At 54.8% G+C, this 12,451-nt stretch overlaps 1 protein-coding gene across 1 annotated transcript in view; it reads right to left on the bottom strand.

The window, feature by feature from the left end:
- herc2 (HECT and RLD domain containing E3 ubiquitin protein ligase 2) overlaps positions 1 to 12,451 on the bottom strand; it is a 42,914-nt gene that overhangs the window by 5,788 nt on the left and 24,675 nt on the right. Inside the window, 35 exon segments of the mRNA XM_048999323.1 lie at positions 421 to 608; positions 1,167 to 1,306; positions 1,644 to 1,735; positions 2,369 to 2,530; positions 3,053 to 3,230; positions 3,473 to 3,687; positions 3,810 to 4,008; positions 4,154 to 4,269; positions 4,360 to 4,515; positions 4,625 to 4,750; positions 5,269 to 5,387; positions 5,487 to 5,645; positions 5,740 to 5,871; positions 5,956 to 6,063; positions 6,142 to 6,295; positions 6,529 to 6,720; positions 6,823 to 6,966; positions 7,167 to 7,353; positions 7,455 to 7,626; positions 7,814 to 8,039; positions 8,295 to 8,439; positions 8,566 to 8,737; positions 8,823 to 8,904; positions 9,050 to 9,227; positions 9,786 to 9,876; positions 9,952 to 10,095; positions 10,240 to 10,321; positions 10,408 to 10,519; positions 10,622 to 10,797; positions 10,889 to 10,980; positions 11,102 to 11,207; positions 11,383 to 11,573; positions 11,659 to 11,798; positions 12,121 to 12,229; positions 12,308 to 12,433. Of these exon segments, the coding sequence (XP_048855280.1) occupies positions 421 to 608; positions 1,167 to 1,306; positions 1,644 to 1,735; positions 2,369 to 2,530; positions 3,053 to 3,230; positions 3,473 to 3,687; positions 3,810 to 4,008; positions 4,154 to 4,269; positions 4,360 to 4,515; positions 4,625 to 4,750; positions 5,269 to 5,387; positions 5,487 to 5,645; positions 5,740 to 5,871; positions 5,956 to 6,063; positions 6,142 to 6,295; positions 6,529 to 6,720; positions 6,823 to 6,966; positions 7,167 to 7,353; positions 7,455 to 7,626; positions 7,814 to 8,039; positions 8,295 to 8,439; positions 8,566 to 8,737; positions 8,823 to 8,904; positions 9,050 to 9,227; positions 9,786 to 9,876; positions 9,952 to 10,095; positions 10,240 to 10,321; positions 10,408 to 10,519; positions 10,622 to 10,797; positions 10,889 to 10,980; positions 11,102 to 11,207; positions 11,383 to 11,573; positions 11,659 to 11,798; positions 12,121 to 12,229; positions 12,308 to 12,433 (5,111 nt within the window).

A 12,451-nucleotide genomic window follows, 5' to 3' on the forward strand; every position in this document is an offset into this window, starting at 1 on the left:
AATTTCACGAAGCAATACTACCAATAGGGCTGTTGTGATGAAGTTGCGATTATACGACACATGTGCAATAATAAACCAGGGCTTTAGATGACGGGTGAAACATCTGTCGGGACGCCAGCTTTGCGGTACTATACACACACGTTTACATATGGACACAGTTTGGTGAGCAGTTTAAGATATTAATGAGATGAGTATTGTGATGAAATTTGTTTACTCACTCACTTTTAATAGAAGAACCTTCTGGTAAATGTGTATTAACACAAACGGATTCTTTGACAGATCTGAGTCACATCTGGCTTGAACCACAGGTCAAACTGCAGCCCCCGTAAGGGAAGTTTACAGACCCTGTACTGGTTGTATACCGACTAATCATGGCCCTCGGCTGCCTGCGATTGGCAGAAGCTTGGGGGGCGGAGCTACCTGCGCCGGGAGCTTGCCAGCATTAGCGGGCTTGCTGGTAGACCAGGCCAGCGTGTGTGCAGAACCACAGGCCACCCGGTTGACTTTCTTGCCCTGCAGTGCCGCTACAAGCCGCGGCCTTGTGATGGCGTTGGTGGTGCCGTCGCCCAGCTGGCCCTCGTCGTTATCGCCCCAGGTGTACACTTCCCCTGCCAGGAGAACATGCCCATCAATCTCCTCTCAAATAAGTCCCCAAACACTTTCCTTGGCAATCGCCACCTACTGGAGGAACACAGACTGCACAGCCTGGAACTGACAGGCATAGAGGCAAACATTTGAATGAAAGCTAATAGTTGAAACATTGGGAACAAAATTACTAAAATTTACAGCAGCTGAAGGATGGACATAATGCTTTCATACTTTAATACAAACATAGCAGGTAAGGTATGAAAGACCCCTGTATTCTGGTACAACTGCCAGTGTCAGTAGATAGACAGTAGTGATGGACAAAATGATGCTTCCTGAACCATTTGCTATATTTTTTGACCCCACTAGATGGTGCTCTTGATATGCTTTGGGGTATGCTTTGTTCACCTTTTTAAAACATAAGGCGCCATCTAGTGGGGTCATAAAATACAGCAAATGGTTCATGAAGCATCATTTTGTTCATCTGCAGATGAACAGAATCTCCATTTGAAAAATAAAGACCGGTACGTCTGCCGCAGCAGCTCTGGGCTGTCAGGGCACTGCACAGTTGGGGACCCTACCGTCCTCCGCACAGCAGACGCAGTGCAGGGATCCAGTGGCGATGGCGATCACCTTCTTGCCCTGCAGGCCCTGGACCTGCCGTGGGCGACGCACGTGGTCGTCGGATCCGTGACCCAGCCGGTGGTAGTCCCCTTTCCCCCTGCAGAGGCCACGAGTAAAGGTGAGGCTCAACGAACACGATTATGCCCGACAGCTGCGTTTTGGTCTCTGCCAGTGTTCACCTGAGCTAATGGCCCAGTGTCCACAGCAAGCCAGCAGAGTGGAACTACAAACTAAAACAATCTTAAGGAATTAAAGTGAGAGAGGCCCACACCAAAGTGTCTGATGGCCAAGAATGACTCTAGAAGCAGTTACCGTGACATCAATGGGTAGCCTCCTAGGATACCTTCAGCCAACTAGAAGGATGGACCATGGAGGTTAAAGCAGCTCTGGGCTGTCAGGCAGAGAGCCAATCAGCTCCTGGCCAGCATACTCACCATGTGTAGACGGAGCCAGACCTGGTGAGCGCAACAGAAAACTGGGAGCCACACTCCACCTTGACCACGCCCAGCCCCGTGAGGGAGTCGATCTGCCAGTGTTGGAGCAGAGTTCGTATATCACCATACACCAGCATACACTGGTCTACATGGCTAGACCATATTACCACAGAACATTACCTAGTGATACTGTAGTGGTGCATACATAAAAGCTAATTTTGGGTTATGGGCAACATAAGAGACCTACAAACAGATAAATGGGGCACTTACAGCTGACTGAAAGGGGGTCATCTGACCAAGCCATTAGGATTCTGAACTAAAGTGCCAAATGCTCACCAGGGTTATTATGGTTAAGAAAAACTAAGAAAAAACAGCTGCAACCTAAAGATATAAAAGTAAAACAGCTAAACGAAAACTATAAATATTACATCTGAAATAAAATAACTAATGTTAATATTAACACAACAAAAACACCCATAAAATGGTATCCAGGTTAACACATAATGGACAATGTATACCAACGCTGATTGTCTAGACACATAAACAGCCCTACAACTTTCAATCTATTCCTAGAAAGAAAAATAAAAAATAGAAATAAAAATACTAAAATATATATAGATGCAAGTAATAAAGTAACAAAACCACACTGCAAAACTAAAGTGGATTCAAAATAAGTATAAAAATAAAATAACTAAAGACAAAGCTATAAGCAGAGAGATGCTCACCTTCATGGGCACCTTGCAGCCATCACTGCCCCCGCGCCCCAGCTTGCCGTAGTCACCATCCCCCCAGGACCACACCATGTCATCATCAGTCAGACACAGCGTCTGGGCGTCACCACTGCCACACGCCACGTCGATGACGCGGTGGCCCTGCAGAGCGTCCACCTGGGGACACGTACAGAGCAGCCACCATGTCCATCAGAAGGCAGCCATACGGCAAACACGTCACTCCACTAAAGGAATGCAAGACCAGAGCAACACTGACGTACGGAGGAAATACCACCCAGCTGCACATGGCAGAGGAATCGCCACATGGGACCCCACACCAAAGAGGCCAATAGGCCTGGCATGGTCTCGGGGAGGGTGGGGCACTGACGGCCACGTCAGAGCACTTGTTCACAGCCCATAAGGCATTACTTGCACAGTAAGTCAGTGCATGTAGGAAGCGCGTCCAGTGACAGGAGGGCTCCGTGTGCGAATCCTCTTACTCCGCCTGACGCCGGGCTTCCCGGGACCGGCTCCAGATCACTGCGAGCCTGATCGGATCAGCACTCACTGAAACCGGATGAACGGATGCAAGTCGCCTATTGTTCCAGAAGTTAATCGGGCACTAACGACCTAAAAGCCCCTAATTACTGTGACTTGGACAAAGCCCCAGTTGGCGCAGCGCACTGGGTTGCCACGCACCAGTTTGGGCTTGAGCTGGTCCTCACTGTCGCCGTGGCCCAGCCGGCCGTAGCGGCCCTTGCCCCAAGTGTAGAGCTCCCCGCTGGCGGTGATGCAGGCGCTGTGGGCACCACCAGCCGCAATGTCCACCACCTCCACGCCACGCAGGGACTCGATCACACGGGGCCGGTCACATGGGCTGCGGGGTCAAAGGGCAAGGTCTGCTGTGACACCATACTGAACTCAGTTACCAACTAAATGCGCGTTTAATTTTTATAATCAGACATCTAAAGATTTTTTCCAATAATTAAGTGATTTATAGGTATAAAAAGGTATTTGTAATCATTAAACTCCACACTGCCACCTGCTGGCTATCTGCAGCATTGCTTCTAAAATTAAAGAGGCTTGCATGCAAGGATAAGTGCCGCTGCAAATCCTGACCTCCTGTTGCCGTGGCCCAGCTTGCCGTCCTCCGCCTCTCCCCAGGAGTAGACTTCGCCCTCGGAGGACAGCGCGAGGCAGTGCTTGCCTCCGGAGTTCACCGCCACCTTGCGGATGAAGACATGCTGGATGGACTCCAGAAGGGTGGGCGTGGACACAGACTCGGTGCCGCCGATTCCAAGCCGCCCGCCGGCGCCGTACCCAGTGGCATAGAGCTGAAGGAAAGGGCGGAGTCAAGACGCCAAGCAGGCAGAGGCTCGGTGCTTCTCCAAGAGGCACGAAGAGTTAAATTCCATCACAGCAAAAAATGGCTCCTTTTAACCAAGCCACTCGTCACCTTGCCATCGGCCGTCACAGCAAACAGAGTCTGCTCCCCTCCAATCAGCTGCACGGGCCGCAGCATGGCCAGGGCCTCCGTGGGCGTGGGCACCTTCACCTTGGCACCCTCGATGCCGCCCAGCTGCCCGCGGTGGTTGTGCCCCCAGCCGTAGATGGTGCCGCTTCCGCCGGCAGACAGAGTCCAGTCGTCAGGACGTCTGTGTGCAAAGGTCCGAAGAGAGAGAATGGGGCAGAGGCAGAACAGATTGTATTCTTGTATAAATCTGCGGGAATGTCTATCACTTCTAAGCAAACATGCAGAGCTGGTTAAGGGGCTGGGCTCGGGACAACCGGCCTCCACACCTGTTCATCCACTGCACCAGCTGCTCGTCCTGCTCCCGCCTGAACACCTCATGGCTCTCGTGCAGCGTGTTCATGCTTTCGTGATCCGCCATTAGCTCCCGGATCTTCTTGGCCACCTGAAGACCCCGACAATTGAAAACGGGGTGGTCACATGACATACAGTTCAGGGTCGGGGGAAGGGGACAAATGAAGTTGGTCGGCCTCACCTCATCCAGAAAGGGGCGAGGCAAAGGGGTCCTCTTGTCCAGGGCCACGGCCACCCTAGATGCGGTGCAGTATCTCCGGAACCAGGCCCACTTGTGCGTTTCGGCACAGCATGGCAAGGTGTCCAGCTCCAGGTCACAGGCCAACGCCACCAGCACCTAATAGGAACCCAGACAAGGACAGCGATTACCATAGCGAAGAGGGCACTCTTCATCTCAGACATGCAACTGCGCTTCCTCTGGTAGCGCTGTTGTCCCCCAGTGGTACCTTGAAGAAGGGGCTGTGGAGCAGCTGCTTGCCCCCCCTCACGATAGGGTCCTCATACTCGTACTGCCTCTGAAGAGCCTCGGGAAGCCCCTTCACCAGCGCTGCCAGAGCACTGCCTGTGAAGCTCTGAAAGACACCAGAGTCAGCAGACAAAGGCCAGGCACTGGCAGATCACAGGCCAGGCGCCTCGTTCACAAATGCAGCCGCCAAATCACAGCTGACATGGCTCATTCAGAAACGCAGCACCGAATCACAGCCGATGCAATTCATTTTCTAATGTAGTGGCCAATCACAGCCGACGCGCCCACTGGGATATAGAACACCTCAAGGCCACAGCATCAAACTCATAAAACAATGACAGTGTGATGAGGTCATATTACAGCCTTAAACAGCTCTTTACCTTTGGAATGGATGATTGGTTTTTAAACCAGAGCATGCATATTGAATTTTGTCCAATTATGAGATTTTAACCTATTAAATCTACAATTAACTTCAAATTGACTAATTAAACCATATGGGCCACTTCTGATGCCTGAGGATAAAGTCAGGAGCAGCTGCGATTCCAGGAAGACCATCACCCACATCATTCTTATGCATGTGCAAGGCAGAGGCACACACACACACACACACACGGAAGAACTTGCCACAGATCGCGGCTCTCCATCGCCGTCTCCCAGCAACCTGTTGATGTTGATCGACTGGCCAAACTCGGTGGTGAGCAGTTTGCGCAGCCGCTGCAAAGCCCACATGCGATGGCCGGCCGCTGCAGAACCAGAACCACAAGAGCAGGAAGGTGAGACTGACAGGCACCAAGCGGGATGGGGGAACACACAGACGAGGCCCCTCAGCCAGCCACACCCACCCAGAGCGCTCAGCTGCGCACAGGCAGCCAGTGAGGCAGCCAGCCGTGGCACGATGCTCCGGTTAGAGGCCAGGTTCAGCCTGAAGTCCAGCAGGCAGGTGACCAGATCCATGGACGGACAGGACAGGATGCAGCGGTCCGACAGCAGGTCCTTGGGTCCTGCACACAATGGGACACCCACTCAGTCACTCTGCCAGCGATACGAATGGCGCAGGAGCGGGGCGCAGGAGCGGGGCACAGGAGCGGGGCTCACCGGCCGCAGGCATGATGGGATACACGGTGAAGCGCCACCCCCAGCCATTGACGGAGCCGTCGCTGGTAAACTTCCACTTCAGCTCGTCCCCTGGGATGCGCAGCTCGCTGGACCAGTCGGACCACTCGCGCCCTGAGCGGCACAGCCCCGCAATCAGGACATCACACTCCTAACCGATAACCGCCAGCTTCAGACCAAAGTTAAAAGGACAGTCACCTGATCGGACAGACACGATCCTATTGGCCCCGTCCATAATGGTGAGTGGGTCATGCCGCCTTTCGGTAGAGCACTGGCGATCAAACTCTACTCTCAGCCCCTCTGCACCTGGGATGAGATGAGGGTGGTTAGACAGCAGGAGCGGGACGCCAGCGTCCCCCATGGGCACCGTCTCCCGTTGGCTACCTGGGATCTTGACCGTGCCGCTGGTGGAGGTATCGTCAGTGTAGGGGTGGCTGCTCTCCACCACCACGGGCTGAGAGGATAGGCGGCCGCTCTGGGAGTCAGTGGCCACGTCCTCCAGCTCCGTCACGCAGAGTTCCAACAGCACATCTGCTACCTGCAGGCGTCAGGTCACACACCGGTCAGCAGGGGGTGCCATTTCACTCAGCCTGTGACATTTCATGAGCAAGCTACAAAAAAACAGCTACAAAAATCAACAAGCTATAAAGAAAAAAGACTATAGTTTAAAGATGACATTTATAGAGACAGACCCTCGCTAGAAAAGGTCTGTCACACATCCACGCACCCCCGAGGGCCCCCCCCCATCAGATGAAGCGGGAGAATGCGGACCTGCGGGTATTCTGTGCCCATGCCAGACAGCACGGCCGACAGCACCTCCTTGCCCCGCTCTCCAGAGCGCAGGGACACAGCCAGTTTGAGCAGATCCACCATCACGCGGGTGTCGTCCGGCACCAGCAGGCTGGTGAACTCGTCCAGGTACTGTGGCTCAGGACCTGCCGCTTTGCTCTGGCTCTCAGAATCCTGTCCGGGAAGGTGGTCAACTCTTAACTTTGCCAAGTTGTGAAAAGCTTGCATCCTCATGCATGGTATGCAAACCTGACTTTGCAGAAGGGCCACACGCACCTCTTTGGTTTTGGTCATTGTCTCTGCGATGATACTGGCGGCCCCGGGGTCATCGGTGACGGGAATGAAGGGGCGGGAGGATGCTGCCGACGCAGAGGGGGTCACCGCAGACGAAGGGGTCATGGCGTCCTCTGAAGACGTCACCTGCCCATACAGCCCAGTATGGTCACCCCGTAAACCTGAACTTTGCTCAGAAGCAGAAGGATTCGGATCTGGGCCAGAGATGAAGCCTGACTAGCCTGCAGCTGGCAGCTCACGCCCCCAAAGCCTAAGGTCTTGGACGCCTACCTGCACCCTCCATCTCTGGAAACAGCCCGAGGTGGGTATCTAAAGGCAGCCATTACCTCTCCTCTCCTCTCCTGCCAAGGGCTGGGACTGTGTCGCTCCTCTGACTCGGGGACCACCGGGGAGCGCTCTGCCTCATAGGGGCTGGAGGCCGCGGAGGAGTCGGAAGGGGGCACGGGGGAGCTGGAGGGACACTCCACGGGCATGATCATACAGGCGGGCATCAAGGCGCCCACCACAGCATCTCTGGGGGGGTGGGACAGAAAGAGCATGCTGAACACGGCAGCTACACATGCCCCCGGGCCTGCAGATTAACAGCGGCACGGCAGTACAGCGGCAGGGCTCACCTGGCATACATGATCTGCAGGGCGGACAGCACGTGGGACAGGGCCTGCTGTTTGGCCAAGCTGCCATCCAGCGACAGCAGGATCTTAGCCAGCGACGGCCGGTGGGGCTTGGCGTTGCTCTGCCCGCTGATTTTGTTGTTGGCACTCGACGAGTCGCCATCTGACTGCACACCTGCCGATTCATTAACCGACTGGCTTGTTAGTTAAAACTGACCCCGCCCCACTCAAGAAAAGCCCCAATTACCTGACTCCACTGCAACAGCCTAGAATTTGTTTATACTCCGAATCAGCAGCGATAGATTCTTAGATGCAGCTGGTACTAGCTGGGAGAGCCTGCAGACCACAGGCAAGGTGCTCACCCAGGTACGAGGCTCCCAGGGAGTCCCTGGCGGTCTGGAAGAGGACGGGCTCGTGCACAGAGGGAGTGGTGACGTCCACGGTGGTCCAGGCCACGCTGTGTGAGGAGCCGCAGGCTACACGTGTGATCTTCTGGCCCTCGAGGCCTTGCACTAAAGTGGGCTTCCGGTTCACCGTGGTGGTGCCATTTCCCTGCTGCCCATGGTCGTTGTCTCCCCAAGCGTACACCTGTCCGGACAGGAATGCAAACATTCCCAAACATAGGATCGCTCAGTTCGTGCGCTCTGCTCATCCTCTCCAATAAGTGACCCAACGCCAAGGACAAAATGTGGCATGTTAGCAGAGATTATATTCAACCGTTTTCCCTACCAGAGGAAGGAGTAAGTACATTGCCCTCAGACAGGATCTAAAGGCCAGGCTTAGCGTAAAAACCAGAGGTCTTCAGCAAAACGTGCATTTCGCTCACGATCGTTAATCATTCACCTGTCCGGTGTCAGTGACAGCCAAGCAGTGTAGGGCCCCCACGGCCACATGGATGATCTTCTTCCCTCGCAGACCCTCGACCATCTGGGGCTTGCGCACGTGGACGTCAGTGCCGTGGCCCAGCCTGAAGTAGTCGCCCTTCCCCCTGATTGAGCACAAAATCGATGGATCATTCACCGTGACAGACCACCACCTCACTAAACATCAAGGTACGACAGGGAAGTTCACAGCTCTGTCCCAAATCGCTGGATGAGGTTTCTGCGATACTCACCAAGTCCACACCACACCGGACTTGGTGAGCGCCAGGGAGAACTGGGCCCCACACTCAATCTGACACACGCTCTGCCCGTTGAGCCTCTCAATGTTCTGTGGGATATTACAGCCCTCGCTGCCGCCCCGTCCGAGCTTCCCAAAGTCCCCGTCGCCCCAGGAGAACACCAGGCCTGTTGGGAACACAGGAGCGCCCTCAGGGTGAAGTACCCCCATAACGGACCCCTCCCACCCACAGTGCTGCAGAGGATTGAGTACCTTCATCAGTTAAGGCCAATGTTTGAGCGTCCCTACTCCCACAGGCCACCTGCACGACACGGTGGCCTAGGAGCACCTTCACCTGCAGCGGACACAGGAAGCAACCCGTGTCACACTCCTCAGGCAGCCGATATTTAAACCACCACAACACACAAGGGAATCGCACAAAACCAAGGACCACCATCCAGGTTCAGAGGAATCAGAGCCAAAGAGCCAGAGTTGCATACCAGTTTGGGCCTGAGCTGGGTGGTATTGTCACCATGGCCCAGTCTCCCGTACTCCCCCAAGCCCCAGCTGTACAGCTCCCCACTGGAGGTGATGGCTGCACTGTGGGAGCTGCCACAGGCGATATCCCTGATCCGCTTGGTCTTCAGGGCCTCAATGAGCCTCGGCTTGTCGCAGTTCCTGGACGAGATGCACAGTAGTGAGGCTCATGCACTTGGTGGTGGAGATGAATCCCCAGGTACTGGTCCTCAGAGCAAAACACCATGGTTATATCGACAAACTAAAACTAAGAACATTTTTGCAAACTGAAGTAAACTAAAAATTAAACAAAGACTATACATATGGCAAAAAACTATTTTTGTTAGCGTTTCATACTTGACACTTGGCTAAATGCTTAAGCATTACATTTTTACAATTATCTAATGTAATCTCTTTCCTCTTTGATGGAAAGCATTCAAGGAAAGGTAAATTTAGTACACAGCTTTGAGACAATACCTAGAACATTGTTTTTCCAGTTGACATGAATGCACAGCGCACACTGTATACAATCAACCTTTGTTACTATAAACTCACGTACTTGCAAACCAGATCTGGTATGAATACAAGATGCATCCATTTCAATGCCGTTCTTTGGCCAAAATAGGTTAATGTAAAAGGGGGAAACAGCTCGCTAAGGGGAGGGGCCAGGAATAGAGGAACACCCCGAATCGGAGGGACCGGGTTTGAATCGGACTTTACATGCGACTGAAGTGGCCGAGCTTCCCGTCGTCTCCCTCGCCCCAGGAGAACACCTTGCCGTCCACCGTCAGGGCCATGGCGTGGCGACCACCTACGGAGACAGACAGCCGGGGTCACGGCGGGCCCGGGCGAGGCCCACAGAGGGGGCACGGCAGGAGACACCCACCTGAGTGCACCGCCACCTTCTTCACCACGTAGTTACTGAGGGCTGTGATCTGCCGGGGGATGGGGATGGTGCCACTGGACAGGCCGAGGCCCAGACGCCCGTTGGTAGCCTCACCGCAGGCGTAAACCTTCCCCTCCGCTGTGACTGCAAAAGCCAGCAGACAGGCAGCGGCTACGGGTCACCACTGGTGACACTGTGCCAGCAACACGAATCTGGAGCTTCGGTGAAGTGGCCACAGAACTGCAGCCCAGGGCCGCATGGAGCCTGGTGCTCGGCTGGAGAACTCACCCGCAAACAGGCTCTTGGAGCCGCCTGCCACCTGCACCACGTTGAGCGCGGAGAGGGTCTCCGAGAACGAAGGCACCTTGATCTGCGGCGCATACGGAGGATGAGAGCGAGTCGGCGGGAGGCCGCGGCAGCCCCAGCGACGACGAGATGGCCGGCGACAGGCCTTACCTTGGATCCCTTGAGTCCACCCAGCTGGTCCTTGTCATTCAGCCCCCAGACAAAGACTTTCGTTCTTATCGTGGCGGCTGATTCCAGACCAGCGGATTTCTTCCGTGCCAGACTAATAAGTGGGGGGGAAAAAAAAAAAAAACCACTTAGCTGGACCGTACTTCTCAAGGCAGATATCGCCACCAAAATCACCCTCGATACAGCCTGCCGTTACCTGCCAGTGCCGGTCTTATCGTCATCGTCCTCCTCGTTATCGGAGGCCAGGAAGGGGACGGTGGCCAGGTCCTCGTCGTCGGCCCGGATGCGGCCCACGATGCCCAGCCCGTGGATCTTGCAGTCGATGCCCGAGCTGCGGCACTGCTTAATGGCGATCTCGATGTACCTGTGATACTGGGATCCCACGACACATGACGTCAACGCTCCAGCGGGAACAAAATCAAGCCTGAACCCCGAAACACGAGGACACCCAAACTAGTCTTACCTCTGTACAGTCACTGAGGAGGACAACCGTGGTGTCAGTGGGGTTAATGTTGATTGTCTTCAGCTCTATAAGGTTGTTCAGAGAATTTCCACCTGTAGACAAAGCAGCCACATGCACAGACTAAAGCATAAAATTTAGAATGAGTGACTGACAGCCACACAATACAGCACCAAGCCCCACCCACCCAAGCCACCTCTTGGGGACCATCAGTACCTGATACCACTACAAGGGACGGCATGTAGCTGCTGTCCGCCGGATCTACGATCATCTTCAGCCTGTGGACCAGAACGTCTGGGAAGAGCTCCAGGCGGATCCAGTGCTGACAGAAGGAATCAGAAAACTTCATTCAGTACCAAAAACCAAGCCAAAGACTACATGAATAATGAAACAGAACGTCAAGCAACTAAGCCGCAAGATGGCCAGTTTCATAGCCCTTGGCCTCCCCGCTTGGTCGACAGACAGACTGCATGACCCAGAATGCCCTGCACAGCCACCTTGCCCTGGGAGCCCGAGGACTGCCAGTACTGCTCGCTGGAGTCGATGAGGCGCGACGCCTGGTTGACCGAGGACGAGACGCTGAGGCTCTTGACGGCGCGCGACCAATCCTCGATCAGCATCCCACGCTGGCCGCCCCGGTGCCTTTTCAGCTGCTTCCCAGCGCGGCCACAGAACGTGGGCGACTGGCCTGCAGGGGCCGACAGACACAGGTCACAAGACCGCACACAAGGGCACGGCTGGCCAGGCGGGCAGCTTGGACCCGACCCACTGACCGGGCTCATTGATCCGGCCGAACGAGTGCCTGCTGTTGTGCTTGCGAGTCTTGAAGCAGCTCTCGCAGAAGTCAAAGTCGTCGCAGTTCCTGCACTTGAACCTGGGTCCGTTAATCGGGAACATCTGGCAGCCGTCACACCTGCAGGGACAGAAACAAGGCAGAGGACCTCAGACGCTGGGTCCCCTGATGACGTGGGCACCTGAGGTAATGGACAACAGACGTGGCATGGACAGGGTGAACCTGCGGGGCGGACACACTACACGAGTGTGTCCTCAACTCGGTCCTCGGGGACCGTCTGCAGCTTCCTGAGGGCCGGTTTGGGAAAGACTGCACTACCCCATGCATCGGCGCATTAATGACCCAGAAACGGTAACAGACTGGCAGGCAAACAAGTCAGGGCTAATTAATGATAATGCCACACCGCCGAGGGGGGGGCAAGTTACCCCTACCAGAGCCCTACCTGACTCCGGGATGGATGCTGGGCACCAGCTCCATCTCCGACAGCAGGCCAGTCCAGTGCGACTGCTGGGGGAAGTCGACGATCACGTCCTTCCCGTTGGCACTGAAAGCTGAACACCGCTGGGGTCAGGCTGGGTCACAGCGCTTTACAGCGGGCACCCACACAAGATCGGTCTACACGGACCTACCTTTCACAACCCCAACGCTTCTGTGGGTTACCGAGCCCCACTTGTACTTGGGCGTGGTCACAGAGAGCTTCACTCGAACCTTGTCTCCAATCTTGATGTGAGAGGGGGAGCTCTGCGGTGGGAAGCCTATCACGGCATGGGGAA

This window comes from Brienomyrus brachyistius, unplaced genomic scaffold (assembly GCF_023856365.1).
Source record: "Brienomyrus brachyistius isolate T26 unplaced genomic scaffold, BBRACH_0.4 scaffold44, whole genome shotgun sequence".
Lineage (NCBI taxonomy): Eukaryota > Metazoa > Chordata > Actinopteri > Osteoglossiformes > Mormyridae > Brienomyrus > Brienomyrus brachyistius.